General features: G+C 41.7%; 2 protein-coding genes across 14 annotated transcripts in view; one reads left to right on the forward strand and one right to left on the reverse strand.

Moving 5' to 3' along the window:
* Positions 1 to 16,853, reverse strand: part of LOC127635186 (keratin-associated protein 5-1-like) — a 505,876-nt gene that overhangs the window by 124,055 nt on the left and 364,968 nt on the right. The gene's annotated exons all lie outside the window — the stretch shown is intronic.
* The window catches only part of LOC127635170 (receptor-type tyrosine-protein phosphatase mu-like), a 270,709-nt gene that overhangs the window by 44,592 nt on the left and 209,264 nt on the right, over positions 1 to 16,853 (forward strand). For 10 of the 11 annotated variants that reach the window (XM_052115012.1, XM_052115014.1, XM_052115018.1 and 7 more), the window contains exon 2: positions 16,591 to 16,716. In XM_052115012.1, coding sequence (XP_051970972.1) covers positions 16,591 to 16,716 — 126 coding nt within the window. The remainder of the gene's footprint in view (positions 1 to 16,590; positions 16,717 to 16,853) is intronic. The other variant, XM_052115013.1, reaches the window with a different exon arrangement.

The following is a 16,853-nucleotide window of genomic DNA, read 5'->3' on the forward strand; positions in this document are numbered from 1 at the left end:
TATTATAATTAATGTGTAATTTAACAGGTAACAATGTAACAATGATAAAATGGGGCTAATATGATCATATTTCTTGGTTCAGCACTCTGGCTGCTGCATTTTGAACCAATTGAAGTTTATTTATTGATCTTGCTGGACATCCTCCCAGTAATGCATTACAATAATCTAGTCTTGAGGTCATGTGACATTTGTTTAATACAGTGTGCACACTGTTTCGCTGACTTTAAAGGAGGTGTTAGAAAACAGTAAATCTGTGAAGTATCCGCTGTAATGTTATGCTAGCATTGCTGTTTTTGTAAGCATGCAACTTGTTAACTCTGTGGATATTTTAGTCATTTCTAAAGCTAGAGAATATCTAAGTTTGGCTCTGACATTATGGAGTGTATATTTGAAAGACCCCATAAGGCCTAAACTATGCAGAACTGCTCTGAACTATTCTGGGGCACGTTGGACTTGTACCAAATTCAGTGCGACTCAGAGTGAAATCCAAACGTTCTTGAATCTGTTCTGCATATATATAAAATCATCCACAAGTAGATTGACTTCACAACCATTTTTTCTTCCCCTTCTCTCCAATTTGGAACAACGCATTATAGCCTGACCACTCACAAGCATGGTGCTAGAGCTACTTACCACACCATGTGACTCTACCCTACCTACCCTAGCAACCGCCCAATTTGGTTGCTAAGGAGACCTGGCTGGAGTCACTCACCACACGCCCCACTGAGAGCGAGAACCACATTATAGCGACCACGAGGAGGTTACCCCATGTGACTCTACCTTCCCTAGCAACGGGCCAATTTCGTTGCTAAGGAGATCTGACTGGAATCACTCACCACACGCCCCACCGAGAGCGAGAATTACATTATAGTGACCACGAGGAGGTTACTCCATGTGACTCTACCCTCCTTAGCAACTGGGCAAATTTGGTTGCTAAGGAGACCTGGCTGGAGTCACTCGAACACACGACTCCAGGGATGGGTCGGCAACATTTTCTCATGCCCCATCAGGCTGATTGGGGACCTGGCGAGCCCCGGCATGACGTAAACCCCCCTTCCTCTTCATGGGGGTGGGGCGTGCCTTGCGCCCCGTCTGCTTATCCCCTCCTTCCTCGATCTGGGAGGAAACAGGAGGGGAAAAACAACAAAAAACGAAATAGGCGAGGCCCAACACGGAGAGACAGAGAGAGAAACAGAAACCAGTTCTCTGATGCGCCGTCGCGTGGTCCCCAATCACTCCTCCGCTCCTCCCCAGGCAGACCGGAGTCAACCCTCCGACCCCCAGCGGACAGAACGCCCCTCCATGATCCCGGCGACCCGTGGGGACACTCCTCTGCCCCTGGCAGCGGCCCTACCGCTCCAGGTGGTCGGGAAGTCACTTCCCTCCTCGGCGGTTTTCTCTCGACCCCTCCGCGTTGTTGGGGGACGGAAGGGCACACCTCCGCCCCTGGCAGGCGGTCGGGGTGTCCAGTACCCACTCGCCCCGTGGACGGTGGCCGTTGCCCGCGTCCGGGCGGTCGGGCTACTCCGTACCCCGGTGGATGGCAGCGACGCTCCCCTGGGTCGAGGACTCTACGGAGGCCATCCCTCCTCCTTCCCGGGTTTCGGCACCAATGTAAGGGGGGTACAAGGGAGTGGAGTCGTCGAGAACCGGCATGACAATATAAATAATATTTAATGAAATAAAAACACAAACACATACAAGACAGCTGCCGTAATTCTCTCTCTCTCTCTCTAACCGTCGTCCACCTTTATCCCTCATGCGACCCATCAGGCTGATTGGCTGTCGTTCCAGACTGGCCCCGCCCTCCTCCTCCTCCTCCTCCTGTCTTACATAATTCAAATGATTAAACGTAATTAAAATGTAAGTGGCTTTGACGAAGCCCCTGCAGAAGTTTTTAAAGTAAAAGTTTGTTCAGCGTACTTCCGAAACCCTGGAAAGCTCATTAATGTTGTTGTTCTCATTCTTGATTTCCGAGATCAAACGTTGAAGCTGCTCGTTTCTGGAGTGCAGGGTATTCCTCGGAGTCATCGCTGCTGCAATTACGTGCAGGTTTGGACAAATTGGGCCTAATTCTGAGACCCCCCCCCCTCCTCTTGTTGTGGTACGCTCCGCCACCCCCCGTGACTCCAGTGGGTTTTGCTTTGATGGGTGTTCTCACTGCCTCAGGTAGGAGGGGATGATTTCGGTCTTTATTCACCAGGCAGAGGAGGAAGGTCACCAGAAGCGTCGTCCCAGCCCCCCTCTTCCACATCAGACGAGGTGCATCCTCTCGTTCGGAGCGCCGTGGCCCCATCAGCCTCGCAGCAGCCCGCGGCTAATCGAATGAGAACAGTTCAGGAATAAATCATAGCTGGAGCGGCCTGATATCGAGCCGCCGCCACGAAGTGAATCAGTCCAGACAAAAATAAACATTCATCATGCCTCTCGCTGGCAGATCCATGGGGCGGCCGGGGTGACAGGAAGCGCAGCCGCGTTGGTGGTACATGTTGATTTGTTTGGGCCTGTTTGTTGCAATGTGCAATAAAAAAAGGCATTGAGACCCGTGCAGTAAGATCTTTGCTCCGTTTGCTGCATAGCTTCAATTTAATCTCTATTCTTATTTTGGTTGTGAAATTCAGTCTTGGACTGTGTGTGATCCTTGCAAACCTGAGTGCAATAAAATTACTTAAATGGATAATTCAAAACCCAAAAATCATCATTTGATCACACACGCATCATCATTTGATTTGATTTGATCTTGTTATGCAATATGTGTTAATCTCAGTCACCTTTCACTTTTATCCATTTTCCATACAATGTAAGTGAATGGTGACTGAGATTAACATGCTAACTAACATCTCCTTTTGAGCTCCGCTGAAAGAGATAAATATAACAGGTTTGGAACTTTATGAGGGTGAGTAAATGATGACAGAATTTCCCCCTTTTTTTTTTTTAGGTGAACTTTCCCTGTGTGTCTCTGGGAAATAGTTATTCCAGAAAGTGATGATGGAATTCAATGAATATCCGCTCTTAATGTAATTACAGCAGCTCACTTTTTGGAAACGTAAAACTGCACTAATACAAATAAGTCAGATTAATACAAAACACAACGTGAACTTTCAAATGCACAATATTGGATTAATGATGAATATTAAAATCTTCTGTTTAGTTTCTAAAATTTGTGATCACACAATAAACACTAATAGTTACCAACTTATATTATGATCTTAGAATGCTAGCATGTAGGTAGTATATTTTAGCACCTAGCAAGGCGGGGCTAGCATGTGTTAGCATGATGCTAGCACGTTTTTAGCATGTTATTGTTTTTTGCAAGACGATGCTAGTACGTGTTATCATGATGCTAGCACATTTGTAGCAGGTTTTAACAATTAGCTAGGCGATGCTAGCATGTGTTACCATGATGCTAACATGCTTTTAGCACCTTTTAGCACTTCACTAGGTGTTGCTAGAATGTGTTAGCATGATGCTAATATGTTTTTAGCACGTTTTAGTACTTCACTAGGCGTTGCTAGCATGTGTTAGCATGATGCTAACATGTTTTTAAATGTTTTATCTCTTTGCTAGGCGATGTTAAAATGTGTTAGTATGATAATAGCATGTTTTTAAATGTTTTAGCTGTTCGCTAGGCGACGCTAGCATGTGTTAGCACTCCGACTTACATTTTTAGTAAAACATGTTAATACATGAAAATTTTTGCCATTGAAGTCTAAATTTGGGAGACGGTATTAAAAATAAAATAAAAATAATATATATATATATATATATATATATATATATATATATATATATATATATATATATATATATATATATATATATATGTATGTATATATATATATATATGTATATATGTATGTGTGTGTGTCTGTGTATATATATATATATATATATATATATATATATATATATATATATTGACTGTGTCCTAGGGATACAAAAACTAAAAAACAAAAAACTAGCTTTATACCATGTGGTCCACATTTGGAGGTCAAAGAGTTTAAGCATGGAGCCACATAGAGAGCCCCATATTTAAGCAAATTTACCACATAGGGCCTTCAAAATTAAGGTGCTGAAAGTAATGTTAGTTCTGAACCAGAGTCTAAATGCATATTAAGATATTTTTAATGCGTCTTGAGTTATAGACACTCAAACGTGGGAAAAACTCAAATTACTCGCAAGGTGATGCTAGCAAGTGTTAGCATTATGCTAGCAATTTTTTAGCATGTTTTAGCACTTCGCTAGGCAATGCTAGCATTTGTTAGCATGATGCTAACATGTTTTTAGCACTTCACTAGGCAAAGCTAGAATGTGTTAGCATGATGCTAACATGTTTTTAGCACTTCACTAGGCATAGCTAGAATGTGTTAGCATGATGCTAACATGTTTTTAGCACTTCACTAGGCATAGCTAGAATGTGTTACTATGATGCTAATATGTTTTTAGCACTTCACTAGGCATAGCTAGAATGTGTTAGCATGATGCTAACATGTTTTTAGCACTTCACTAGGCATAGTTAGAATGTGTTCGCATGATGCTAACATGTTTTTAGCACGTCACTAGGCATAGCTAGAATGTGTTAGCATGATGCTAGCATGTTTTTAGCATATATTTAGCACTTCATTAGACATAGCTAGAATGTGTTAGCATGATGCTAACATGTTTTTAGGACTTCACTAGGCATAGCTAGAATGTGTTAGCATGATGTTAACATGTTTTTAGCACTTCACTAGGCATAGCTAGAATGTGTTAGCATGATGCTAACATGTTTTTAGCACGTTTTTAGCACTTCACTAAGCATAGCTAGAATGTGTTAGCATGATGCTAACATGTTTTTAGCACTTCACTAGGCATAGCTAGAATGTGTTACCATGTTGCTAACATGTTTTTAGCACTTCACTAGGCATAGCTAGAATGTGTTACCATGTTGCTAACATGTTTTTAGCACATTTTAGACTCCAGCTAAAAGTGATTTTATTCCATTTTTGGACTCACACCGTTGGTAGGCAATGCAACAAGGCCTGATGAGGTCAACTGATTTTAGTAATGGATCTACTTATCTCTGTGTAAAAATAAAATGATGACGCTGACACCTTAATAAGGTTGTTTTTTTTACCTGTAGTTATGAGAAAAGTGTCATTTTGATTTATATTGATACTTTTTCTGAAGAACGATAAACAAATGGTGCATTTTGAGCCAGTTGAGTTTCATAAAGTGAATGTAGGATTTAACATGGAATAACCCTTATGGTGAATATTGAGTCTTCATGTTGTTGAGGTCTTGGTAAGATCACAATGATCTGCTTGGTCATAATTTACATTGTGAAAGTGCTGCACAGTACGGTTCTCATTCTGCAAGTGTCGCTGTCGGCATTCGTTCTATCGGTCTCATGATCCCGTTTCAGATTCAACTTAATTATCCTGTGTCAGATGATACAAATGGAGATGGATCTGGAATAATTATGGAGTGGAAGTGCTTCATAAATGCTGTGGAAGAGCGAGACGGCGGAACCGTACTGCACTCTCGTTCATCAGTCATTCGTTTAAGGCCGTTCCCTCGTGACGTTCTGGGAACTGTCGTGTTTGATGGAACACCTGCAGTCCTGCGGTCACTCACATGCACTGTTTACTTTGCTTTTACCTTTTGTCTGTGAGCGATGTTTTGAGTATTGACATCTGATTGGTGTAGTTTAGTCCTTCCCGCGAGGTGCCCACATGAGTCATGGGACTGCTGTTGAACATTTGACGGTGAGATTCATGAAGTGAATACACCTGTCACAGATCGTCCAGTTGCTTGATGTGCATGTAGCGTGAATAATTAAGTGTGCACCGCAGGTCAGTGTCTAACTGCGCTTGACTGTCGATGAATCGCTGTTGATGTTGTCCAGCGGTGCTCTACAGATTCAGTAATTGGTAATAGTTCATGTTTAGCACTTGTAATTGAGATATTGATCGATTCAGCACATGCAGAGAATTGATTTGGAGATGTCGGTTTATAGACGTATGCTAACATTAGTAGCAATCTGTTGAACAGAGCAACTAACAGCAAACAGATTAATCAATCGAGTTTGTTACTTGCCAACTTGTGCTGGATGGTAAAATGGTATACGATGGTAGATGGCATTTGTACTTTACTCTGGTGAACATTAACATTTCTATTACTGAAGTCAAAGTCATTTTGATGTTTTTCCGGGGCTTAAAGTAAAAAATGTCATGTAGTGTTACCGTCTGGAGACAGTTAATGAATCACGTCTCAAATCAAAGTCTCGTTAAAATCTGAAATTCATTCAAAAGGAATGTTGGCATGAGTATTAATACAAAAGTGAATACAGAAGCACTCTCATTGTATAAGTGGAGCCGGAGCTCTTTAAAGTAAACACCCTGACATTACATCTTTAATGCGGTTATATTTAATGCGTTACATCTTTAATGCGGTTATATTTAATGCGTTACATCTTGAATGCGGTTACATTTAATGCGTTACATCTTGAATGCGGTTACATTTAATGCGTTACATCTTTAATGCGGTAATATTTAATGCGTTACATCTTTAATGTTGTTATATTTAATGCGTTGCATCTTTAATGCGGTTACATTTAATGCGTTACATCTTTAATGCGGTAATATTTAATGCGTTACATCTTTAATGTTGTTATATTTAATGCGTTGCATCTTTAATGCGGTTACATTTAATGCGTTACATCTTGAATGTTGTTATATTTAATGCGTTGCATCTTTAATGCGGTTACATTTAATGCGTTACATCTTGAATGCGGTTACATTTAACGCGTTACATCTTGAATGCGGTTACATTTAATGCGTTACATCTTTAATGCGGTTACATTTAATGCGTTACATCTTGAATGCGGTTACATTTAATGCGTTACATCTTTAATGCGGTTACATTTAATGCGTTACATCTTGAATGCGGTTACATTTAATGCGTTACATCTTGAATGCGGTTATATTTAATGCGGTACATCTTTAATGCGGTTATATTTAAAGTGTTACACCTTTAATGCGGTTATATTTAACGCGTTACATCTTTAATGTGGTTATATTTAACGCGTTACATCTTGAATGCGGTTACATTTAATGCGTTACATCTTTAATGCGGTTATATTTAATGCGTTGCATCTTTAATGCGATTATATTTAATGCGTTACACCTTTAATGCGGTTATATTTAACGTGGTACATCTTGAATGCGGTTATATTTAACGCGTTGCATCTTTAATGCGGTCACATTTAATGCGTTACATCTTGAATGCGGTTACATTTAATGCGTTACATCTTGAATGTGGTTATATTTAAGGCGTTACATCTTTAATGTTGTTATATTTAATGCGTTACATCTTGAATGCGGTTACATTTAATGCGTTACATCTTTAATGTGGTTATATTTAAGGCGTTACATCTTTAATGTTGTTATATTTAATGCGTTACATCTTGAATGCGGTTACATTTAATGCGTTACATCTTTAATGTTGTTATATTTAATGCGTTAATGAATTTAAAGCAGTTAATACAGAAGCAGATCATGTAAATACAAACAAACTCTGAAACGATAATTTCTCTGTGTGGTCAGCGGCTCTTCTATGAGTCGTGTGAATGTCCCGATCTAAGGGGTAGAGATTTGAAACTGCACTGGCTGATGCACACACTGTCACGGGATGCTCATCTGTCGAAGCACACGCTTAATGCAGCTTCGATTATAGCGTGATGACTTGAAACTTATTGAATCATAATATATGTCACTGTGCTTATATTATGCACCATAATATAAAAAATATCTCTCGCGGGTATTGGCGCTGACTAGCACACCTGGAGTCAGCTAGTTTGAATCCAGAGCGTGCTGAGTGACTCCAGTCAGGTCTCCTTAGCAACCAAATTGTCCCGGTTGCTAGGGAGGGTAGAGTCACATGGGATAACCTCCTTGTGGTGGTGATTAGTGGTTCTCTGCTCTCGGTGGGGCGTGTGGTGAGTGACTCCAGTCAGGTCTCCTTAGCAACCAAATTGTCCGGTTGCTAGGGAGTGTAGAGTCACATGGGGTAACCTCCTCGTGGTCACTGTAATGTGGTTCTCGCTCTCGGGTGGGGCGTGTGCTGAGTGACTCCAGCCAAGGTCTCCTTGAGGGCAGAGCCAAATGGGTCCTCTGTGGTGATTAGTGGTTCTCAATGGGCATGTGGTGAGTTGTGTTGATGGGAGTAGCATGAGTCTACATGTGGAGCCTAGCAACCTGGCCGGTTGCTGGAGGGTAGAGTCATGGGTGACTCTAGTGGTGGTGATTAGTGGTTCTCTCAATGGGGCATGTGGTGAGTTGTGTGTGTTGATCGTGGAGAGTAGCATGAGTCTCCACATGCTGGGAGTCTCCTTAGCAACCAAATTGGCCCGGTTGCTAGGGAGGGTAGAGTCACATGGGGTAACCTCCTCGTGGTGGTGATTAGTGGTTCTCTCAATGGGGCGTGTGGTGAGTTGTGTGTGGATCATGGAGAGTAGCATGAGTCTCCACATGCTGTGAGTCTCCGCGGTGTCATGCACAACGAGTCACGTGATCAGATGCGCGGATTGAGGCGAGTAACCGCGCCACCACGAGAACCTACTAAGTAGTGGGAATTGGGTGTTCCAAATTGGGGATAAAAAGGGATAAAAAAATAAAAATAAATATCTAAAAATCCTTTAAAAACATGCATTCAGCTGAGAAGCAGCATATAATATATTTAGACTTGCTTTTAGAGAATAGTTCTTTAATATATGTGTGTTTTGTCTTTACTGCACTCGCAGAAGCATAACCAAGTGAAAAATACACTTATATTCAAGATACATTCTCTTAAAGCAATTCTAAATATCTTATATGTTGCTTATCAAGTATATGTGTCTTTAAGGAGTTTTAGACAAAGTTAAATGGAAAACAAGATAAAAACACTTAATAACAAGAGGATATTTTGCAGTGTTTTTTTAACTGAATTAAACTTAATAAAAAGTGTTTTTTTCCTTTAATTCAGTGAATGTCATTTAGAGGTATTTTTAAAAGATGATTTTTGTCCTCTTTATTGGCGCAGAAGCTGAATAATCGGTTACGAGCCAACGATTAATCGTTGCAATAATCGCGATTAATCGATTATCAAAATAACCATCAGTTGCAGCCCTAATCGTGACGTATATCGTTCTCGAGCAAAAACAATCAACCACAAATATTGCAATATAAATTAATAATATATAAATAAATAATAATACAAATATAAATCAAGTTCCAAATTAAATGTAATCAAATTGGATTCAATTCCTTTCATTTATAAATTATTACATTCAATGTATTATAAAATTTTACCACATAAATGTTTAATATTTAAAAAAAATATTGTTGACTTTCTAGCAAAAATAACCTTATTACAATATGTAACGTTAGCATGAATTAAATCAATCGTCAGTTCCATTGGAATGAATCGACTGTTTCTTTGAACTTGAAAACTCTCGAAGCTTTCGACCCATCGCCATGACGATGTTGTTCTCGTGTCACATGACCTCTTTGTGCTTGAACATGTGAGCGACCCCAACACACACACTCGCACACTTTACCCAGATCTACGGTCGAGATCAGACGCTTTCCTTTTCTCCCAAATTATTTGTGGATTATTAAAATCCTTGACCTGTTAGCCATGTTTGATCCTCTTCTGCTGGCTTTGATCTTCAGGTCTTCTCTCTCTGTCAATTAAGAGTCGTTAGCTTACAGCACACGCTAGGCTTTATTTCAAAGACGGTTCGCTCGTTAAAACACATTGTGAAGATTTGATGCTTTGCTCTGGAGCAAATATTGGAGTTTTACCGTCAAGCGTCTCCCATGAGGCCGGCCGAGTGATTCTACGAGCCCTTTGTCTCTCTTAATGCCCTGATTTGATGCCAGAGCACATCATCGCGAGGTGTTAAGAGAAACCTGTGTGCCCGTGAAACCATTTCCCTGCTTTTCCAGTGCGAGAGTTATTATTTCATTTAGCGTGTCAAAACAGTGAGGGGGTTGAGCCATAAATACAGCAATACCACGACAGATCTAATTCTCTCCGGGGCATCTGTGTTGGTTTTTCTAATTTGTCGATGTATTTCTTGTCTGAACAGTAGCCTGTTGTGTTGTGGGACATGGACGGCGTTAGTGGCATCCGGTGTGGACCTGAGGTCCCTGGATCAAACCAAGCAACCAAATGTTTTGCTTTTTCTTAATAAGAAGAACACGTCGTCTATGACACCACCTCGAAAAAACAAACAAAAAATAATATATATATATATGTATATGTATACATTGGCATGTCATATTGTTGCTTTCATCTTCATCTATGTTTATCTCTCTTCTGAAGAAGTATTACTAACATCAGAAATTTCAGCCGAGGAAGCTTCCGAAATTTGTTGGATTTGACATGGAATAACCCCAGTACCGCCGCTCAGTCTACGTAGGGCACCAAGTACCTGGGGGGGGGCACCATCTTACCCTAGGAGGGCACCAGAAAGTCCAACGGCTGCCCTTAATCGCACGTTATACATTATTCAAGGACCCGAAAGCAGTTGCGGAAACACATACGATCGTTTCACGGCCGTCCCACCAAACCCCCCCCCCCCGTCCCCGTCGCCGTCCCCGTCCCCCCCGTCCACCATGGAATTCGGCGTTGGGCATCAATAATAACCCTACACATTTTCAAATTTGGTGGGTTGTCTGAGTGACATTTCAGTGTTTAGGAAGAACTGAATAATTGAGCTGGTTTAAAGTCAGTTCCTGATCTGACGGCTTTGTTAGGGGACGTTCATGTAGGAAGCGTTCTTGTGCTTAAAAGCAGCTGTACAAAGTGCCACAACATGTAATAAATCTACAAAACTAGTCTTAACCTCACCAATCGATGACCAGTTGACCATTCTGACCCGTGATACAGATTTTCCACATACATGTCTTTAAAGCCCTTTGATTTGGTTTTCTATCAAGTGTAGCTGTTTTGGATGGTGATTCAGGCTTGTGAACGATTACCCACAGTGCTTTGCTGGGATCAGTGGTGTATCTGCAGCTCTCTGGTGAGATCTTGAGACTGGAATGGGCCTGTCAGTCTCACAGCAACTAACAATAATGATATCGGTCGATAAGATGAAACAATCTCGGGTTTTACAGTTCGGTGACAACTAAGGGTGTCCAAGATGAGAAACTCTTGCCTATGCATTTTAAACAAGATATATGCAACATGTAAGATCTTAGAAAGCTTAATCTCGCTCTCCCGCTGATCAGTTGACTCGGCGCCGGTCGTTCCCTCCTCCTCGTCACAACCCGAGATCCCGAGACATGAGATCTCTTCAAACACTGGAATCGATTAAATATTGAAAACATCGATTTTGTACCAGCATATGTGTAGCTTGGTTTTGTCTGTTTTATTCTTTTCCTTTTGCAAGAATAAAGATGCTTTAAACAAGAATATCTATTTCAGAACTAGAGAAAGACTCTGGATACTTTCATGCAAACCCAAATGTCCTTTGGCATCTGCCGTACTTTGAATCAGAAGTTTGGAAGTCAATGTGTTAGTGGGTTCCATTAGAGATGTCTGTGCATCTTTTTATTGCTGGAGAGGTGAAGTGAGATTATTTACATGCTTTCAGCTGCTTGAACGATGCATGCAACCAAACTGTTCAGTCACGGCTGGTTTGGCATGACAAGTCTGCCAGTCGCAGCCCGATGCTGTTTACATCGTCCCAGTGCTGCTTGCTTTGGCTGCGAACTGCTGCTCGTGTTACTGCGGTATTGATGTGCCATCAGGCCCTGTGGCAACAGTTTTCTTTGTCAAAGTGAATAACACAAGCTGCACAGTCGTCTGGACTCAGTCAGGATCTGCAGGGCCTCGAGTGTGTTGTCTGGCCCGGCAGAGAGGAATTCTGGGACTGTTGCTGTTTGCACTCAAATACTTTTCAGACAGCTAAATCTGGGGATTGCAGGGAATGTGGTACAGCCAAACACTTGATATAAACTAAAGTATTGTGAAATGTCTGAGTCATATTTCACCACAAAGTCAAAAGAAACGTATGAAGAAAATAAAGCCAATAAGGTTATGGCTATGATGTTCTCCATGTAGTTTCATGACACAAATTTGTGGAAGCATTGAAGGCAACAATAATTGCAATAGTGACCAACTAATGGGGTTTTCTCCTATTTCACAATGTGGACCATCCCAATGCTCTCAAGTCCTGTGGTGAGTGACTCGCCCCAATCCAGGTGGCGGAGGACAAATCTCTGTTGCCTCCGCATCTGAGACCGTCAATCCGCGCATCTTATCACGTGACTTGTTGTGTGACCATGAGGAGGTTACCCCATGTGACTCTACCCTCCCTAGCAACCAGGCCAATTTGGTTGCTTAGGAGACCTGGCTGGAGTCACTCAGCATGTCCTGGTGTGGTAGTCAGCGTCGGTACTCGCTACAGGCCCCAGTACGATTTCCTATGATTTCGCCATCTCGTCCTAATAGTATGAAGAATCGTTGGTTAGGTCGCTAAATGTTTTCTATGGGAGTCAAAGTCTTATGTTTTGTATGAGCCACCTTTTGATTATGATTTCGCCATCTCGTACTATTATTACTGTACATCTAGTCATAAGACTGGGTTTGATTTTAGATTATTTTACCATTATTTTCTCAACAATTAAGCTAATTTCCCCATTTCCCTCTCATTAGCCTACACAAAGGAATCGTTTCCTTTAAGCAACATTTTTCTTTCTTTCTTGTAATTTCGGTGTGAAATATGAGCCTGACGTTCACCCGCAAAGGAGCGTGATATGTCCGAAAAAATTCCCATCTGGAATATTCTGAGAGGAATGTTTTCCGTGGATATCAAAGAGAAGACACACACTGGCAAAATCCTAGAAATACTGGAAAACCTGTAATCTCCAATGGAGTCTATGCATGGCTGGACTGGTAATCTGGGATATTGGTCATTTTCCCGATGATTTGACACACTTTTGGGCCGATCAGAGGCGGAATGGCCATCGGGAGAACCGATGCACCACCAAGATGCCACTGTTGGGCCCTTGAGTAAGACACTTAACTCCAGGTTGCTCCGGGGGGATTGTCCCTGTAATAAGTGCACTGTATAATACATTGGTACTCAGGAGGTTGCTGGTTTGATCCCCACAGTCACCACCATTGTGTCCTTGAGTAAGACACTTAACTCCAGGTTGCTCCGGGGGGATTGTCCCTGTAATAAGTGCTCTGTATAATACATTGGTACTCAGAAGGTTGCTGGTTTGATCCCCACAGTCACCACCATTGTGTCCTTGAGTAAGACACTTAACTCCAGGTTGCTCCGGGGGGATTGTCCCTGTAATAAGTGCTCTGTATAATACATTGGTAATCAGAAGGTTGCTGGTTTGATCCCCACAGTCACCATCATTGTGTCCTTGAGTAAGACACTTAACTCCAGGTTGCTCCGGGGGGGATTGTCCCTGTAATAAGTGCTCTGTATAATACATTGGTACTCAGAAGGTTGCTGGTTTGATCCCCACAGTCACCACCATTGTGTCCTTGAGTAAGACACTTAACTCCAGGTTGCTCCGGGGGGGATTGTCCCTGTAATAAGTGCACTGTAAGTCACTTTGGATAAAAGCATCTGCCAAATGCATAAATGTAAATGTAAATGTTATGCAGATCGGACCACAAAACGGCGCCGCGATATGCAGAAAAGCACAGCGAACAACCCCCAAACCACACAACATTTGGCTAACCCATGTGTGTCATCTTAATATCAATACATTATATATCAGTTTAGAAGAGCCAGCGGCATCATTTGCGTTATTATAGTTTGCTCTAACACAGCATGTCCAAGTTGAACCGTGTTATAAAAACGACAACAAACAAAGTGTCACACGCTCAACTTTACTCTCGGCGATTGTCATCGAAACAGCGACGCATACAGAGATCAAGGCAAACCCCTCAACCAAACATCAGATTTCACTCACTGCCAGATGATGCTGATATTTGCTGAGGAAATGTAGTTGATCATGCGAATCGTGGCGTCTCCTTTTCACTTCAGGGAGCAGAAAATTCCGCATGCTGTCAGAATAAAGAGAAGACGTGAGAGACGTGCTGTACCTCCTGTTGTCGTATTCTTGTAGGTGATGACAGTTTCCTGCCCATACGAGCGCTTGAATTACCCAACACCTACAAATCCTGACAAGGTGTCAAAGCTTGATGTAAATTGACTCCTTATATTCATGGAATTATGTAATCACACTTATCCGAAGCAGGATTCATCGCTCCTAGGTGTATGCATTGCATGGTTGCAAAAAAGGGATTTATCCTTGGATTTTTAGACCAATATCACAACACTGAAATGTGTTTCTGCCATCCAGGATTGAATGATGATATTGGTGCCTCAATTCCGCCATCCAATTTACAGAATGTCATGCTGAGGGAACAATATTTGAGCATCTCTCCTGGGTGTTAAAGTCAACAGTTTTGTATTGTATTTTACTGTTGTGTCCTGCACAACATGCTTATTAGATGAAAATGCGTTTGCATGCTGACTGGCCAACATGTGGAGATTGTTTTACATTTGTGCGCTAGGCAACAGTGAATATGTGCCCGTTTGAACACTGTGATATTGTTCTGATTGCTGTGAAGTGATTATTTGATTGGCATTGATTACGGCGGCGTGGGAACCTGCAATATTAATGGGCACATATGCAGCTTTCATTTCTCTGTGTGATATTTTCACACTTTTTGCATAATTTGGCACAATTACAGCTTTCCGCTAACAATAATCTGCTCACAACTGATGCTTTGTCTTTATTTCATCTCAAGCATTGGTCATCCCTGTCAAGCTCAATAAATGACATAAAAGAACCATTAAAGTTGTCCATATGACTTGTGCATTTTATTGAAAGCCGCTAGCGTTAGTGATGGCTCTGTTGACACACATACATAGCACGTGCAGGTTGGTGATGCGCTTACTGCAATCAAAGCTCCCAGAGCTCGGTGCACAATATGTGAGCGCTCCACACAAACAACATGTACAGTTGAAGTCAGATGTTTACATACACATAATTTGAAGACATTAATACTCATTTGTTTTAACCACTCCACAGATTTCATATTAGCAAACTATAGATTTGGGAAGTCGTTTAGGACGTCTACTTTGTGCATGACACGAGTCATTGTTTACAGACCGATTGTTTCACTTGTAATTGACTATATCATAATTCCAGTGGGTCAGACGTTCACATACACCAAGTTATCTGTGCCTTTAAGCAGCTTGAACAATTCCAGACAATGATGTCAAGCCTTTAGCCAATTAGCTTCTGATAGGAGGTGTACTGAATTGGAGGTGTACCTGTGGGTGTATTTTAAGGCTTATATTTAATCTCGGTGTCTCTTTGCTTGGCATCATGGGAACATCTAAATAAATCAGTCAAGAACTCAGAAGCACAATTGTGGACCTCCACAAGTCTGGTTCATCATTAGGAGCAATTTCCAAACACCTGAAGGCGCCACGTTCATCTGTACAAACAATAGTACGCAAGTATAAACACCATGTGACCACACAGTCATCACACCGCTCAGGAAGGAGACACATTCTGTCTCCTAGAGATGAACGTAGTTTGTGTGAAAAGTGCAAATCAATCCCAGAACAACAGCAAAGGACCTTGTGAAGATGCTGGAGGAAACAGGTGGACGAGTATCTAGATCCACAGCAAAACCAGTCCTATATGAACATCACCTGAAAGGTGCTCAGCAAGGAAGAAGCCGCTGCTCCAAAACCGCCATTAAAGAGCCAGACTACAGTTTGCAAGTGCACATGGGGACAAAGATCTGACTTTTGGGGAAATGTCCTCTGGTCTGATCTGTTTGGCCAGAATGACCATCGTTATGTTTGGAGGGAAAAGGGTGAAGAACAGCATCCCAACCGTGAAGCATGGGGGTGCAGCATCATGTTGTGGGGGTGCTGCAGGAGGGACGGGTGCACTTCACTAAATAGATGATGACATCATGAGGAAGGAACATTATGTGGATATATTGAAGCAACATCTCAAGACATCAGACAGGAAGTTAAAGCTCGGTCACAAATGGGACTTCCAAATGGACAATGACCCCAAGCACACCTCCAGAGTTGTGTCAAAATGGCTCGAGGACGACAAAGTCAAGATATTGGAGCGGCATCACAAAGTCCTGACCTCAATCCCATAGAACAAACCCGACTCAGTTACTCCAGTGCTGTCTGGAGGAATGGGACAAAATTCCAGCGACTTATTGTGAGAAGCTTGAGGACGGATCCACAAAACATTTGACCCAAGTTAAACAATTTAAAGGCAATGCTGCCAAATACTGACAAAGTGTATGTAAACATCTGACCCACTGGGTATGTGATGATATATAAGCTGAAATCATTCTCTCTCTCTACTACAAACAGACACTTGCAGGACTTCCTGGAGTGCTCCGACTGTCAAAATAAAAGCCAGAGTGTTTTAAAGTTAAAAGTGCACGATTGAAATAACCTCAAAATGACCAAATATTGGTTATTTTATAATACAAGAAGAAATATCAGTCACATGTATATTCATCACTGATCTCTTCTTCTCTCAGCAGAGGACTGTCTCTTGGAGAAGTCGTATACGGAGTGTGGCTACAGTCAAGGCAAAGAGGACGAGTTCGACTGGGAGCAGATGAACACCAAGCAGAAACCTTCATCGGACCTCTGGGTACCATCAGGTTAGTCGAGTCTACGGCTCAGATTACGCTAATGTGAAACTCAAGATTGCTTAAAAGACCTTCAAACCTTCGGCTGACCTTGAATCAGGTTTATGATTGTGGTACAGTTGTATGAGATGACAGAGCAGAGCACTAAT

Source organism: Xyrauchen texanus, chromosome 42 (genome assembly GCF_025860055.1).
Source record: "Xyrauchen texanus isolate HMW12.3.18 chromosome 42, RBS_HiC_50CHRs, whole genome shotgun sequence".
NCBI lineage: Eukaryota > Metazoa > Chordata > Actinopteri > Cypriniformes > Catostomidae > Xyrauchen > Xyrauchen texanus.